Source organism: Ovis aries, chromosome 7 (genome assembly GCF_016772045.2).
Source record: "Ovis aries strain OAR_USU_Benz2616 breed Rambouillet chromosome 7, ARS-UI_Ramb_v3.0, whole genome shotgun sequence".
NCBI classification, from domain to species: Eukaryota; Metazoa; Chordata; class Mammalia; order Artiodactyla; family Bovidae; genus Ovis; species Ovis aries.
The window spans coordinates 65817443-65834694 of NC_056060.1; the positions used below are offsets into that span (position 1 = coordinate 65817443).

The 17252-nt window shown below is 40.2% G+C and overlaps 1 protein-coding gene across 5 annotated transcripts in view; it reads left to right on the forward strand.

Moving 5' to 3' along the window:
- Positions 1-405: 405 nt before the first annotated feature.
- Positions 406-17252, forward strand: part of FBXO34 (F-box protein 34) — a 79464-nt gene continuing 62617 nt past the window's right edge. For 3 of the 5 annotated variants that reach the window (XM_042252553.1, XM_027971881.2, XM_027971882.2), the window contains exon 1: positions 406-556. Coding sequence is in view for 1 of the 5 variants with exons in the window: in XM_027971882.2 (XP_027827683.2) it covers positions 408-556 (149 nt within the window). In the remaining 4 variants the exon portion in view is untranslated. Of the gene's footprint in view, positions 557-685; positions 927-15767; positions 16000-17252 lie in introns of those variants that run through there. The other 2 variants (XM_042252555.2, XM_042252554.2) reach the window with 2 other exon arrangements.

The following is a 17252-nucleotide window of genomic DNA, read 5'->3' on the forward strand; positions in this document are numbered from 1 at the left end:
CCTGGTGGGCTGCCGTCTATGGGGTCGCACCGTGTTGGACACGACTGGAGCGACTTAGCAGCAGAAGCAGCAGCAGCATATAGTTCCACCCACATCCACCCACGAGTATTAATAGACTTGCCATTGCTACTGACTGTTGAATCCTGGCTTACTACCATTCTGGCTGGCTTGAGGGGTTGAGTCCTTTCTCTACAGGTAGTGCTTGAGCTTTCACTCTTCACCGCTTGGGGGCCTGAAGAAGCCTCACGAGGTTTTCTCCCTGTTTAAGTACTCCCCCTCTGAATCCCCAGCGCCCGAAGTGCCGCAGAACCCCGGCAGGGGGCGTTGTGACCCTGACTCCGCGGCCCCTCCCCTGGCCAACCGTCGATTGGGCCGGCGCGTGACGTCACGCCGTTTTAGCCAAACAAATGGGTTTCGGGGCGAGCGTTGGGCTCCGCCGCGCCGCGCTGGGCGCTCGGTCTGTCTCAGCGGTGGGGAGCGAGCCAGGCCTCCAGCCGCCGCCGCTGTATAGGGGTGTGCAGCCCCTGGCCAGGCCCCGGCCGGGGCAGGAGCGCAGGTGGGTCCGGGCTGGGGTGGGGCGTGGCGCGAGAGCAGCGCGGTCGGGGTCCGGCGGCGGCCACGGTGGCCGCTCCCCGCCCCCTCCCGCCGCCCGCCTGCGCTCTTGGGGCGCCGGGCGGGTGGGGGCGGGGGTGCCGCCCGCCGGTCCGAGGCTCGGTCTGGGGCAGGGACTCGGTGGCCTGCACCTTGTCCTGGGACGGCCTCCGCCTGCACGCGGGCCGGGCGCTGAGCGCCCCCGCGGGGCTCGGAGGGTCAGGCGGGCCGGCGGGCGGGAACGGGGTCGCGGGTCTGGGTTGAAGCCGAAGAGATCCGGGATAGGCCCTGAGGAGTTTCAGGATCGTCTCTCCCACCCCCGGTACTGGCGGCCGGTGAGGAAGTCGGGCCCTGGGTGGGGGTTGTTTTGCCCGGTGGCTCCCGCCAGGGTTCGGCCGCTCCGTCCTTCCCTGTCCCAGCGCAGGTGAGCTGGCGCCTGTCCTTAACCTTCTTTGGGGACCGGGCAGGACGGAGGCTCGGAGGCTTCTCTGGCTTCTGGGCTGGTGCAGGTCGACTGCGGTTCCGCCCCAGTCCGCGATGAAGTCACAGTGTTGTGGGTCCGCGTGTCTGTGACGTCAGGGGTTACGAGGAGATGAGCTGTGATGTCACTGCAGGCCCTGGGGGTTCGGAACCCAGGCGCGCAGAAGTGCCGGGAGGACCGGGAGGGGAAAGAAAGGAAGTTCAAGCTTCTGTCAGCGCCTGGGGTCCCAGAGAATTTGCATCGAAAGTTGTTCGATATCAGCATTTTACAATTTTAATGTAGTAGTTGTCAAGTTCTTTAACTTCATTTCGAACAAGCATTGTTACACAGTTCAATATAAGACCCATTTGATTTAGGAAAATCTCAATCAGGAGGATTTTTTTTTTTTGGTGGGGGTGGATGGTGGCTGTTTGATCTAAATGCTTTTCAGAGAGCTTAACTGTAGTTTGATGGCTTGTGATTGGAATTGCTGAAAAAGAACCAATTTGAGCGCTGATGATTTCCTTACTGTTTCTTGCTATACAGTTTTGAAATAATTTATCTGCCCATTTGCTTTTTTGTTGTTAAGAGAGTGACTTGGAAGAGAGCGGCTTTTAAGTCAACTTTTTCTTTTGTAAAAAGGAAAGGAGGAGGCCTGAATTAATGCAATATTATTGTTAAATAATAATTACCTGGGGATTTAATTTATCCGGGTTGTCCCTACCCATGGATAATTGAGGGTTTCCTGCGGTTATAGCTCACCAAAAAGGCTTTTTCTTGTTTTCCTACTAAGACTGGGTGTAACAGTAAAATAACATATACCAGGAACTGCTTGCCTGGACAAGTAACTAAAATTTTGTCTGTAGTGCTTGCAAATATGAAACTACGGAATTTTTAAAAATGCCTTGTCTGTAAACACCTCTTTTCTTCCGAAGCTTTCCAAAGAGATCAGGCTAGACCTGCTGTTACTAGCTTCAAGTATTGCAGCATATCAGTACTTTTGCTCATCATTTCTTCCTCTCTATAAAACCATTTAAATAGAATCTAGTTTGAGAGGTAGATGGCTGAAATTGAAGCATAATTGCAATTTAGTGTCTTCAGCTGGAAGCTAGGATGGGAGTCCTCAGTCCCTCCCCATTGACCTTGACTTATTAGGGGTTTTCTGTTGTTAATACTTCTTCTCTTATTTGCTCTTTAAAGGTGATTGAAAAGGTATTGCATTTCTAGATTTTGCGTCAACATGCTGGTGGAAGTTGTGCTGTGTGTCTTTGTTTACACAGAAAATGAAAACAGAAATTTACCCTTGTTAATTACTATTAGATTTGACTGGAAGTTCACAAAACAGGATGTTCTTGTAAATCTCATTTTAATACTCACCACACTTTGGACATTCTACAGCATTGTGTGTACTATTTGAAAATTACAATATACATATTTTAAAACATTAGGAATTGTGTGGTGACAGTGTTAAGGCTCTGAAGACATAATTTGGTTTTTTGGATCCTCAAGACTGATAAGTATCAAATTAACAATGAAATTGCTGATTTCGAGGGTGTTAACCAAGCTACTCTTTAAAATTAAATGATCATGACAAGATATTATGTAATGGAGTTGAAGGAGGTACAAAAAGAACACTTTAATATCTTTTCCAATGAGCCTTTCTGGGGAAGGCCACATGGATGTGTATAAATTAAATGTACTAGTGCTCATGGGAAGGGGTGAAAGTCAAACTGTGTAAGTTGAAAGACACATAAATGATAATAAAATAGCTTCCCCTTGGCAGTGCATCTCCCCCACCCCATTGTGTTTAGCAGTTTATTAATTTTTTTAATGGAAAATGAGTTTTTTATTCTGAATAAAGGTCTTCATGTATTCTGATATGACTGAGAGACAATGAAAACTATAAAAAAAACAGCTATGAATAGTTGTATAACTAAACCAGCCGTAACACATAAACATTTTTACAGTTTGTTTCTACTTTGGGCAGGTTATTTTTCACCCAGGCCTTGCAGTATTGGGAGTAGGAAGCAGTTTTTACTTCTTATAAATGAAAATTTATTTGAGATCAGTATTATTTTGTTATTTTATCCAGTTGCTGTATTTAGGGGACTAAGTGATACAGCATCTTTCTGACAGATAAAAGCAAATATAAACAATAAAAGTACTAGAAATTCTTTAGGATATGTTTATTGGATCAATTATTAACACATAGAATTAAAATTCTTATACATATTTTTTACTTCATTTTCTAATAAATTTATGCTCAGCCAGTTTAATTTGTGCAGTTTTGATACTCTAGTAACCCTTAATCTTATTTTCATATTTGTTGGGGAGAGAACATACTAATGGTTAGAGACATCATTCAGTGTTATCTTCCAAAATTTGCAGCTGTTTAGAACCAGACACTTGAGAGAAGCTACTATGGTAGAATGAATGCCTTCCTTGTTAGGTCATGTGTGACAAAGGCAAAATTCAGCAAGTGCATAATCTGCGGTCCTTTGGAAGCAACAATAACAAAAAAGAGCAAATGAACTCCAAATGCATTTAGGTCATTGGAAATTGAATTCCTGTCGATTCTTACCCATGCATAATTTATCTTCCCCCCTTTTAGTTCATGTTTATGGTACTTTGACGCTGATGAACATACTGTATTATCTGGGGAAAGCATTAATGATTTAAATATAGGTGTTTCTTAAAGTCGGTTGAAAGAGTTTGTCAGCCTTTTGTTTCTAGGTCCATCTTCTAGTTTGCTTTCCACAGAAGAGGCTCCAGATCTTCCCTTTTTAAATGTTCAGCTCTGGAAACTTAGCACAAACATTTTTCAACCTCAACACAATGTAGATTTAAATGTGAAACTAAGCTCTGTTTATGTACCATGTTATTATCAAGCATGGGTTTTACTCATACAGCAAGCATTTTGGGTACTCTCTGCCAGGTCCTCAGCCAGGGACTGTGTGACCTTTGTTCTAACATTCTGTTGGGGTGGAGGGCCTTGAGTCTGAAGTGCAAAAATTGGACCAAGAGGGTGAACATTTATGTTAACACAGATTGGTCACAGGTTTAGAATGAGAAACAGATTATTTTATCCCAAGACAGACAAAGGGGTTAGGCTCCACAAATTTGGATTGTTCTAGAATGAAAGGAGCTTAGTGAGTATGCATTTTTTTTCAGGCAACAAGTACTCAAGACCAGAACTAGCCTGTGTAGTCTGTCTAAGACTAGAGATAGAGCTAGAGAGAAGAAGAATAATCCAGACATCCCTCTAGAAGAATGTATATACCTTTTTTCTTCTTAAGATCAGTCCTTTAATTGACTAACTTCTGAAATAATGTGAGCCTCTCACAGCCTCATTTCCAGTCTGCTTTTTTCCCTCTATCATTTTATCATGAAAATTTCAGTCACAGAAAAGTTGCAAGAATTGTTTATACATTGAATACCTAAATATCCACAACCTAGATTTTGTAATTCTTATTTTGCTATATTTACTTTATCTGTCCATACATTCTGACTTCTCTGTCAATGTATTTTATCAGCCCATCTTATTTTTGGTTGTATTTCAGAGTAAGTATATTTTACCCTTTACTTGAGCATTCCTATCATGAACTATTAATTTTGTAAATAAACAAATAGTTTAACTTGTCCCTTAGTTTGAACAAGTTCATACATCTCTTTAACCCATAACCCTGTCAATATATAGAACATCACCATCCCTACAGAAAGTTTCTTTGTGCATCTTCCAAGTCAATTTAGTTGAAATTTTAAATCCTGCAATCTTAACTCCACCCTACTGAAACTACCTGTTGAAAGGGCCTATTTGTTAGCAGTGAATGTAGCATTATGCTGAGGGTTCAGAATATAAAGAAATGAAGACCACAGCCCCTGCTCTATTTAAGCTTATAATTTAGTTTGGATTTTAGTTTGGTGTCTGATAAATAAATGTTCCATGAATTCAGAGGAGGCATCTTCGACTGCTGTGAAAGCTTTTTAGGTGTGGGTCTTGGATTGGACTTTTATTTTAGGACCTAAAAAAGAGATTTTTTTTTTTTTAAAGAAGACTGAATAAAAGTTGTGATGTTAACAAAACAGAAAGAAAGACTTCATTGGTGGTCCGGTGGTTAAGAATCTGCCTACTAATGCATGGGTTCAGTCGCTGGTCCAAGAAGATTGCACATGCCCGGCAACTAAGCCCCAACTACTGAAGCCTGTGCACCTAGAACCTGTGCTCTGTAGCAAGAGCAGCCACTGCAGTGAGAAGCCTGCTCACCACAACTAGAGAAAGGCCACATGCAGCAGCGAAGACCCAGGACAGCCATCAATAAAGAAAGAAAAATAAATGGTATAGAGGAACTGTAGCACACAAGGGGCCCAATTTTGGAGAGAGTTTGAGCATTATTTTTTTATACAGGATAATCTTTGAGAAAGGAAGTAATAGGAATGGATCTTAACCCAGTTTGTCATCTTTGGTATTTAGTTGAACAGAAGACATCTTCACATTTTTTGAATTCTCTCCTCTTTTGGTTCTTGTCTCTTATTTCTCCTGATTTATCAGCTTTGCTGGCAATTCTTTCTCTTCCAGATCCAAACTATCTAAACCTCTTTTTTTTTAAATTGAAGTATAGTTGCTGTACAATATCATGTAAGTTATAATGTGTACATTGGTATGCAATAGTGTAGCATATAACGATTGAATCACAGTTTTTTTGGGTGGGGGCCATGCTGCATGACATGTCTTAGTTCCCTGGCCAGGGAGTGAACTCGCTTTTCTTGCATTGGGAGTGTGGTGGCTTAACCACTGGACCGCCAGAGAAGTCCTACAATTTTTAAAGGTTATACACCACTTAGAATTATTATAAAATATTGGCTATACTCTCAGTGTTATATAATATATTCTTGTAGCTTGTTTTCTACCTAATAGTTTGTACCTCACACGTCTCTACCCCTGTGTATCCTCCTCACCCTCCACAACTGCGGACCACTAGTTTGTTCTCTAGGTCTATGAGTCTGTCTAAAGCTCTGTTGTTAACTCTATATTGTGCTCCTTGTAATGTGGCCAGTAGCCTTTTAGGCTTTTCAATTATAATGCTTTGCAGGTCAAGCCTATGTCTTTATCTATAAGCTGTTAATTCTTGATAGGTTTCTAACTGCTAATAGGATGGTGCCTTTTTTTTTTTTTTAATTTATTTGTCTGTGTTGGATCTTCCTTGTACATGCAGGATCTTTGTTGTGGCACATGGGCTTCGTTGTTTCATGGCATGCAGGATCTTAGTTCCCTGACCAGCACTCAAACCCATATCCCTTGCATTGCAAGCTGGGTTCTTAACCACTGGGCCACTGGGAAAGTCCCAGGATGGTGCTTTTTTTTTTTTTTTTTAACATCCCTATTTACTTTGTACTTATTTTATAAGAATCTGTAGCAAGAGCATCTGCTGTAAGTAGTTGTAGCAAATGGGATTTATTAAGAAAGAGGTAAACTTTGAGTAGGGTGAGTGAACAGATTAGACTGAGTTTCTTGGAACAAACCCCACAAGGACATTATAGAACTTGCCTGAGAAGGGGCTACTGCCATTATGGGCTGTGTTGTTGAATCAGAAAGCTGATTCATACATGGCAGAAGTTTTAACTTCTTTGGGCAAGAATATCATTACATGTTACTTTTCACTCTCTACATCTTAAGTGATCTGCTTGGCCACACTTTGCTCTTATGTGAAACCTTTGCTTCAAGGGCATCTGAAAAATGTAGTTTTAGCTGTCCAGCCTCTTGTAAAACAGGACGTCCATGTGAGAATAGATCAAAGTGAATATTGAGTGAGTCTACATCAGGAAGCTTCCACAAGCCTCTTATCCGTATCCATCAGAGGGCAGACGGAATGAAAACCACAATCACAGAAAACTAACCAAACTGATTACATGAATCACAGCCTTGTCTAGCTCAATGAAATTACGACCCATGCCATGTAGGGCCACCCAAGACAGACAGGTCATGGTGGAGAGTTCTGACAAAACGTGGTCCACTGGAGAAGGGAGTGGCAAACTACTTCAGTATTCTTTCCTTGAGAACCCCATGAACAGTATGAAAAGGCAAAATGGTATGACACTGAAAGATGAACTCCAGTGGAGAAATAACTCCAGAAAGAATGAAGAGATGGAGCTAAAGCGAAAACAGTGCCCAGTTGTGGATGTGACTGGTGATGGAAGTAAAGTCCAATGCTGTAAAGAACAATATTGCATAGCAACCTCGAATGTTAGGTCCATGAATCAAGGTAAATTGGAAGTGGTCAAACAGATGACAAGAGTGAACATCGACATTTTAGGAATCAGTGAACTAAAATGGACCAGAATGGGTGAATTTAATTCAGATGACCATTATATCTACTACTGCGGGCAAGAATCCCTTAGAAGAAATGAAGTAGCCCTCATAGTCAACAGTGTCCAAAATGCAGTACTTGGGTACAAGCTCAAAAAAACAACAGAATGATCTGTTTCCAAGGCAAACGATTCAATATCACAGTAATCCAAGTCTGTGCCCCAACCATTAATACTGAAGAAGCTGAAGTTGAATGGTCTGTGATGACTAGAACTAACACCAAAAAAAGATGTCCTTTTCATCATAGGGGGCTGAAATGTAAAAGTAGGAAGTCAAGAGATACCTGGAGTAACCTAGGAAAATTTGGCCTTGAAGTATACAGTAAAGCAGGGCAAAAGGCTAATAGAGTTTTGCCAAGAGAACACACTGGTCATAGCAAACACCCTCTTCCAACAACACAAGAGAAGACTCCACACATGGACATTACCAGATGGCCAACACCAAAATCAGATTATATTCATTGCAGCCAAAGATGGAGAAGCTCTATACAGTCAGCAAAAATAAGACTGGGAGCTGACTGTGGCTCAGATCATGAACTCCTTAATGCCAAATTCAGACTTAAATTGAAGAAAGTAGGGAGAACCACTAGACCATTCAGGTATGACCTAAATCAAATCCCTTATGATTATACAGTGGAAGTGAGAAATAGATTTAAGGGACTAGACAGAATGCCTGATGAACTATGGTCGGAGGTTTGTGACATTGTACAGGAGACAGGGATCAAGACCATCCCCATGGAAAAGGAAATGCAAAAAAGCAAAATAGCTGTCTGAGGAGGCCTTACAAATAGCTGTGAAAAGAAGAGAAGCTAAAAGCAAAGGAGAAAAGGAAAGATATACCCATTTGAATGCAGAGTTCCAAAGAATAGCCTTCTTCAGTGATCAAAGAAATAGAGGAAAACAACAGAATGGGGAAAGACTAGAGATCTCTTCAAGAAAATCAGAGATACCAAGGGAACATTTCATGCAAAGATGGGCTCAATAAAGGACAGAAATGGTATGGACCTAACAGAAGCAGAAGATATTAAGAAGAGGTGGCAAGAATACACTGAAGAACTGTACAAAAAGATCTTCACGACCCAGATAGTCGCGATGGTGTGATCCCTCACCTAGAGCCAGACATCCTGGAATGTGAAGTCAAGTGGGCCTTAGGAAGTATCACTGTGAACACAGCTAGTGGAGGTGATGGAATTCCAGTTGAGCTGTTTCAAATCCTAAAAGATGATGCTGTGAAAGGGCTGCACTCAACATGCCAGCAAATTTGGAAAACTCAGCAGTGGCCACAGGACTGGAAAAGGCAGTTTTCATTCCAATCCCAAAGAAAGGCAATGCCAAAGAATATTCAAACTACCACACAATTGCACTCATCTCACACACTAGTAAAGTAATGCTCAAAATTCTCCAAGGCAGGCTTCAGCAGTACGTGAACTGTGAACTTCCAGATGTTCAAGCTGGTTTTAGAAAAGGCAGAGAAACCAGAGATCAAATTGCCAACATCCACTGGATCATCAAAAAAAAAATGTATATTAAATAATTAATAACATAAAAATTGCCTATCTGAAGCTCTGAAATCACTCTTGGAACTACCAAAGGAAATTGATTAGCTGGAGTTTCTGAAGATGATTTTGAGTTTGGTAAGGAAGTCTCAGTGGACATATTGCTCTATTGTCCAGGAACCAGGAGAGACAAACTTGTTTCCTAAGTAGGGCAAGAGATTTTATTTCAAGTTCAGTTATCAGAATTATTCTCTGGAGATTCTTGGTACTTTCTATGTACCACTTCAGCCCTTGGGGATAAGTTTCTGTGGTTCAGGCTGTCTTCTAGTGAAGATCTATACTATCATCACAGTAGTCTAGCTTATTTGGGATGCTATGAAAACTGAAAATGGATCCTGAAAATACATGCATAGAAAGTCTATAGATTTATACTTTAGGAATCATATCTTTCATTTGACATTTTCTTTGCCCATGTTTTATGAAACGTTCCATGGTTATCTTGATAACATAGTTAAATACCACCATTTTTAACTTGTGGAATTTCAAGTCCTATGTATTTATTCATTTACTTTAAAAAAGGGAGCATGTTTTATATGCCAGGCATTATGTACAGTGCATTAGTTACCTTCTGTCACTTTTTCTCTCAGCACAATTTGCAGACCTATATATTCTTTGGCAAGTACCAGTCTTAAATTTAAGAATTTATCCTTCTGTCTTCTTTTTTTAATATCTCTTTTTATTTATTTATTTGGCCATACCAGGTCTTAGTTGCAGCCTGCGGGATCTTTGATCTTCATTGCAGAATGTGGGATCTTTTAGTTGCAGCGTGTGAACTCTTAGGTGGGGCATGTAGGATCTAGTTCTCTGACCAGGGATCGAACTGGGATCCCCTGCATTGGGAGCATGGAGTCTTAACCACTGGACCACCAGGGAAGTCCCAATCCTTATGCCTTTTTATTGTTTATCTTAACATCTTGTGGATTTTCCCCTTTATAGCAAATATCATTAATAAAATTGATTATTAAAAGTCTAAGTAAATACTAATTTTTCTGGGAAATTCACATTTTTGTTGTATAAGTAGGAGGTTGTGTGTGCATGTGTGCTCAGTCATGTCCGACTTTTTTGCGACCCCATGGACTGTAGCCCACCAGGCTCCTTTGTCTGTGGAATTTTCCAGGCAAGAATACTGTAGTAGATTGCTATTTCTTACTCCAGGGAATCTTCCTGACCCAGGGATTGAACCCACATCTCTTGCATTGGCAGGCAGATTCTTTACCCCTGAGCCACCAGGGAATCCCATTTATTTTTTTGTTTTTGGCTGCGCTGGGTCTTCACTGCTATGTTCTGGCCTTTTCTAACTGTGTTGAGTGGGAGCTACTCTTCCATGTGTTGCGCAGGCTTCTCGTTATGGTAGCTTCTCTTGTTGCAAAGCACAGGCTCTAGGCTCTTGGGCTTCAGTAGTTACAGCACTTGGGCTCAGTAGTGGTGGCGCACCGGCTTGGTTCCTCTGTTTCATGGGAGATCTTGCTGAACCAGCACCAGGGATCAAACTCTTGTTTCCCGCGTTGGCAAGCAGATTCGAATCCACTGCACCACCAGGAAAGCCCAGGATTTGCACTCTTAATTAAAAAAGAGTAGGGCATAAGGTTACAGTGTGCTGCCTTTTTATTGTCTCGCTCTTCTGTTTTTCCTTGCGTACAGTCCTTAATATGTAGAAGCGTATTTCAGCTAATCTTAAAATGCCTTTAACGTAATTGGGGAAAATGATCAATAAATACATTTCTTTTGGTTCCTTTTATATATTTCTTGTGGGTCTCTTAACTTTCTAACCTTTTACTCTCCAGTTGTTAAGTGGACTTAGATGAGTTATATAAAGTATGTTCTGAAAAAAAAATTCTGCTAAAGTAATTTTTTGTAGAGTGTTTGTAAAATGTGTTTTCAACTCTTATAAATACAAGCTTTTGGTTGTGACTTGAGGGAAATAAAATTCATAGTATTTTTCTTTTCAACCAAATGGTATTATGTGCTGTACTTACTTTTGAAGTAGTAAATCCGATAGCATAAAAGATACCTAATGCATGTTTTCCCATACCACTTGATGAGGTCTTGGAGGTCAGAGCCCTCTTACTTAGCTAGAGCATGGCATATAGTACCTTGTACTTGGTAGATCACGGTTTTTCTGTAATGGAAGTGGATTTTGAGAAAGTGTTAGAAAAATTATTAGACCCCCCCCAGTAGCAATATTTTGGCCTGCTGCAGTCAGGGAGAGATTATAATATCATTGTTCTTACTTTTGAAATTTTTCACTCTTCGGGTGAAGAGTATTTGTGCTTTAAAGAATAGAGACTGAGGTACTTTTCATTGTAGGTAGTATCATCACACTTTATCTGGAGGACAAATTTCTATAGATCTCTGCTTTCTTTCTTTCTTCCCCATCCTTCTTTCCTTTCTGAAAGCAGTGAAGACCCAATGAGCTAAATAACAGAGGAAAAAAGTATATCTTAACACTTAAAAGATCTTTGTAGTCAACCTTAGGCCCCTTGCTGAGATCTTCATAGTTTAGGATAGAAAGTGGTGCATATCATGTTCTTTCCTGTGTCCTTAGCTAAACATTTGTTGAATGAATTTATATATGCTTAGTCGCTCAATCGTGTCTGACTCTTTGTGACCTTTTGAACTATAGCCTGCCAGACTTGTCTGTTCAGGGGGTTTTCCTGGCAAGAATACTGGAATAGGTTGCCTTTTGCACCTCCAGGGGGCCTTCCTGACCCAGGGATTGAACCCACATCTCTTGAGTTGCCTGCATTGCAGGCGGATTCTTTACCACTGAGTCATATATATATTTTGTTAGCACAGATGTCTTTTTTTGGAGAAGGTGATAAGATACAACATTTTTGTTTATTTGTTAGGTAATGGTGGTACAGGCAAGTGCTTGGCTTAGCCTGTCCCATGTGCCTAGATAAATGTTCATTTCTTATTCCCTCACCTCTTTCAAACAGCACCTTCTCAAGGAAGCCTACTCTGATCACTGTCTAAAATGGCAATTGCCACTTTCTTCCTGCACTTCCAAGTTCCCTTACACTAGTCAATTTTCTCCCATAATCGTTACCTCCTTGAAACATATACTGTGAGCACTACTTACTGTGATTATTATTTTTCTTACCACCAAAATGTAAATTCCTTGAGGGGTTTCATAATTTGTTCACTTTATTCCGAGAGCTTCATAGATGCTTATTTAACAAATGCTTGTTGAATGAATGAAGGTCGGAAAGAAGGTAACATGATAAAGTTAGCTATAAAATAATTTACATTAAGATTTATATTTAAAAGTACCTCCATTGTTTTTGCTTTTGTTGACCTTTGTGTTCTGTAATGATGTGTGTGTGTGTGCTCAGTCATATCTGCCTCTTTACAACCCCGTGGACTGTAGCCCGCCAGGTTCCTGTGTTTATGAAATGTTCCAGGCAAGAATACTGGAGTGGGCAGCCATTTCCATTTCCAAGGGGTCTTCCCGACCCAGGGATTGAACCTGTGTCTCCTGTGTTGGCAGGCAGATGCTTTAGACTAGCACCACCTGGGAAGCCCAAGGCAAACAAACGTGCAAAATTTAAGGACTCTTTCTCTCTTGGTGGAAAAGGGACTGAGTTTGGCTTGCTGAAATGTGTTGTCTGCTTCATGCCAGTAGCATCTTTTTGATGAAGTTGCTTTTCATAACCTTCACTGGTGGTTTAATTAATAAGAAAGAATCTCAGAGTGTGTTCCACTGTGTGCAGATGGAGCATCTCTTTCCTATAGGATGTGGCTTTCCATGAAATAAGGCATGACAATATTAGTAACTGTCTTCTTTCTTCCTTCTTTTTTCTTTTGACTTGGTCTTATGCTAAAGCTTTTATGTGTATTAAAAAAAAACTTTGTAACAATTCTATGAAGAAAGTATTCCTGTCCCTTTTTTCTTGCAGAAAACTGAGTCTTAGAGGTTTAGCAACTTGTCTCAGTAGAGTGTCGGAGCTGGATTTCAAACCCATGCAGTCTGACTGTAGAGGAACGTCACTGCACAGTAAGCCTTCTTAGTGAAGAGCAGCTAGATATGAAAAAGAAATTAGCAACGCTGTAGTGAAACTAACTTCACAGAGCTCTTTTATTTGCCCCAGCTTCTCAAAAGTTAAGTAGTTTGAATGAAACTAGTGTGATTGAAGCACTTGTATGTTTTTGTTGCAGAGTCAGACTCGACATAGCAACTAAACAACAATTTAAAGTGCGTTTTAAATGGAACCAGAGCTGGCTCCTAATCAGATCCTCTATTACTTAGACTTATAGTTTAGCCCAAGAACAATTTAGCTTATCTTGGGAGCAGAATTTGTATATGCCCTTTCTTCATCATCCCTAAAAATTAGGTTCAGTTGGAGCTGTATAAGAAGTATAATTTGGTGGAGAAGTAGAGTAGAAGACAGTGCGTAGGTTTTGCTATTCTGGATTTTTAAGAAAAAAGTGATACTAAATGGAACTAGTCATCCCCTACCAACTATACAATATAATTCCAAATTATTTTTAATTGTTTTAATTTCAAATTTTGGTTAGAAAATTCTGATTCTTTAATGTGAATTACTTTTTGACCATTAATTAGCTGTTTGTCTATTTTTTTCCTTGTAAGATGACATATTTTATTCCCTTCACCATAGAAGTATTTCTTCTCGTAATTTTAATTTCACTTTTAAAACACTGGTGATTTAAGGGGTAACTTAGAATCTTATTCGGAGATGGCGATGGCACCCCACTCCAGTACTCTTGCCTGGAAAATCCCATGGATGGAGGAGCCTGGTAGGCTGCAGTCCATGGGGTCGCGAAGAGTCAGATATGACTGAGTGACTTCACTTTCACTTTTCACTTTCATGCTTTGGAGAAGGAAATGGCAACCCACTCCAGTGTTCTTGCGGAGAATCCCAGGGACGGGGGAGCCTGGTGGGCTGCCATCTGTGGGGTCGCACAGAGTCAGACACGACTGAAGCAACGCAGCAGCAGCAGCAGAATCTTATTGCAGCAAATCATGTTTAAGGATGCATTTATATGCTGAAGCCGGTAATATGCTTTCCATAGAAGTTGTAGGATACTATTGTGTACATCGCTAGTAGACTCATTAAAAAAAAAAATCTCCAAAGCAAGACATGACATACTTATTTTTGGAGATACATTGAGACTGTTTTCTGGCTTGAGATGATCATTGGTGAGAGACTTTCCCTTTTAGATTTCTGGAACTGTGAGAAGAATATCATGCTTAATGAGTAGTTTTCTTGATGCTCTTATCCAATTTTAGTGGAATGAATACTAAAAAGAGGGTTTTCTTTTCATTAATTTTCACCGACATATAGTTGCTTTACAGTGTTGTGTTAGTTTCTGCTGTGCAGCGAAGTGAGTCGGTTGTACATATCCATGCGTCCTCTCGTAGATTTCCTTCCCATTTAGGTGCCCACGGATCGCTGAGTAGAGTTCCCTGTGCTGTGCAGTAGGTTCTTACTAGTCATCTATTTTATGCATACTTGTGTACGTATACACATCCCCAGTCTCCCCGTTCATCCCATCCTCTTGAAAAGAGTTTTTTCTTGTACACTTCTTTTTTTCCCCCTTTAAAGGAGCCCAGAAAGGCTTCTTTTTTGAATGCATGTTTATGGTGGATGGAAAAAGTGATAGTTCAAAGAGTTTATGATGAAAGTAAAATCCCCTAGTCCTCTGCCTTCCCAGTCCCCTCCCACCCCCCAGGGAACCACTTCAGTTCCTTCTTTATTTGATTCTTCTAGTGATAATCCCCATATTAATGTGCTTATGCTTCCATTTCTAGATTTGTCAATTTTAAGCATTGTCTATAGTGATAGTCAGGATTTAGCTCTCATTTACGACCTGTCCAGAATTACAAAGGATCTGAGGGTTTGCTCTACTTGAAGCTAACAAATTAGCCTGTCACAGTTTCATGGATGCTGGTGGAAATATAGACTGTTATGGTTGGAGGCAGAGTCAGAGATGAAGTACAGTTTATTACTTATAGCCTTAGCAGTAGCTAGGGTATCAACATTCATTTGTGCCTGTATCCCGAGCTACACTTCGCACAGGACACTGCAGAGAGGGCCAACACTGTTCACATAATGGATTTTGTTACTGGAGAAAACTCTGCTTTTAAGGATTTCAGATATTTCAAAGAGCGTGCTTGCTCTTTGCTTCAAAGGGAGACAGTAGTATACTGAAGACAGCTTCTGTCTTCCAAGGTTGCTCACGGTATGAACGTCCTTGAGAATATAGTCCAGAACAAAGAGCAGACAGTGCCTTGCTTGCAAGACATAGAAAACCATGAAGAATTATTTTCCACACCACTACCCTGTTCCCCACCTTCTTTCTGATATAATTATATATCATTATTTTTAGCTTTCTGCTCACCTTAGTAAATACTGTATGTTTTTATTTTACTAACAGTAGGTGGTGTCTTTTGACTTCCTGCTTTGAAAGAGGAGTATTTTAGTTAGAGATCCTTATTAGTGTTAGAAAACTAGTTCAGTTAGAACCTAAGTAAGAAAGGAAATAGAGAATTCAGGGGGGTAGTATAGGATTGGGTCCAGGTGCTTGAATGTTACTTAGAAGAATTAGTGTCTCCCTATATCCCTTTGCTTTCCCCTTTGGCTTTATTTTTGGTACCCTCCTTCACCTCTCTCTCTCACCAGTACTGATTCTTGGCTCTGTGTTTATTTCTGAACAAGTTGCTATGGCAAGGTGGAGAGACTAGATTAGAGTAGCTTGAGTCTGGTCCCATGCCCAGATGGAGATGTGTGTTGGGGGTGGGGAGAAGGTAGTTCTGCAGAGATAAAACGGATGCCATAACCTCTCCATATCAGAGTTCTCAGTTGTACTTTTTTTTTTTTTGATGAGGGTTTTGTTAGTTTTTATAACTGACCTCAATATTTTTCATTTTCTTAAAGATAGAATGAATTTCTGGTGTCTCCCGTTTTCATAGTTATCCATCTCTTGATGTCCTGTATCCTTCTGCTCCAGTTTTATATAGTCCTCTTTCTTGCTGTATTGCCTTGTTTTGCTGTGATGCATACGAAGGTAAGATGTGTGGGAGGTAAATTTTGAGTACTTCCTTGTCTAAAAATGTTTTTATTTTATTCTTAAAAATGGAATGTTAGTGTGGCTGAGAGTAGAATTGTAGGTTGAACATAATTTTCTGTCAGTGCTTCAAAGGCATTGATTCATTCTTTGCTAGTATTCTTTATTATTGAAAAGAAGTCTTAGGCCAGTTTTATTATTATTATTTTTTAATTGAAGTATAGTTGATTTACAGTGTTGGGTTAATTTCTGCTGTACAGAAAAGTGACTCACTTATCCTGGATGTACATTCTTCTTCATGTTTGTTTCCACTGTGGTTTGTCACAGAATATTGAGGAGAGTTCCCAGTGCTATGCAGTCGGGCCTTATTGTTTGTCCATTCTATAAAGAATAGTTTGCACCTGCCAATCCCAGACTCCCAGCCTGTCCCCTGCCCCTGCCCTTGGCAGCCACAAGTGTGTTCTCTGTGAGTTGCTGTTTGTTTCATAGATAAGTTCATTTGTTTCATAGTTTAGATTCCATATATAATGATATCATATGGCATTTGTCTTTCTCTTTTTTAAATTTAATTTTATTTTTTTATTGGAATATAGTAGATTTACAGAGTTGTATTAGTTCAGGTGTACAGCAAAGTGATTATTTACACATATACATATATGCATCCTTTTTCAGATTCTTTTCCTATATAGGTTATTACAGAATATTTAGTAAAGTTCCCTGTCATATAGAGGAAGTCCTTGTTGATTATCTGTCTTATATATAGTAGTGTGTATATGTTAATCCCAAACTCCTAATTTATCTCTCTCCTAGCCTTTTCTCTTTGGTAACCGTAAGTTTTTTTTGTTTTAATGTCTGTGAGTCTGTTCCTATTGTGTAAGTAAGTTCATTTGTATTATTTTTTTAGGTTCCATATATCAGTGATATTAGATGGTATTTATCTTTCTGTTTCTGACTTCACTTACTGTGATAATCTCAGGTCCATCCATGTTGCTGTAAATGACATTATTTCATTCTTTTTAGTGGCTGAGTAGTATTTCATTGTATGTACGGCATCTTCTTTATCCATTCCTCTGTCAATGGACGTTTAGGTTGTTTCAATGTCTTGGCTATTAGTGCTGCTAACATTGGGGTACATGCATCTTTGAATGCAATTTTGAATTATAGTTTTGTCTAGGTATGCCCAGGAGGGGAATTGCTGGATGATATGGCACTTCTATTTTTAGTCTTTCTGAGGAACCTCCATACTGTTTTTC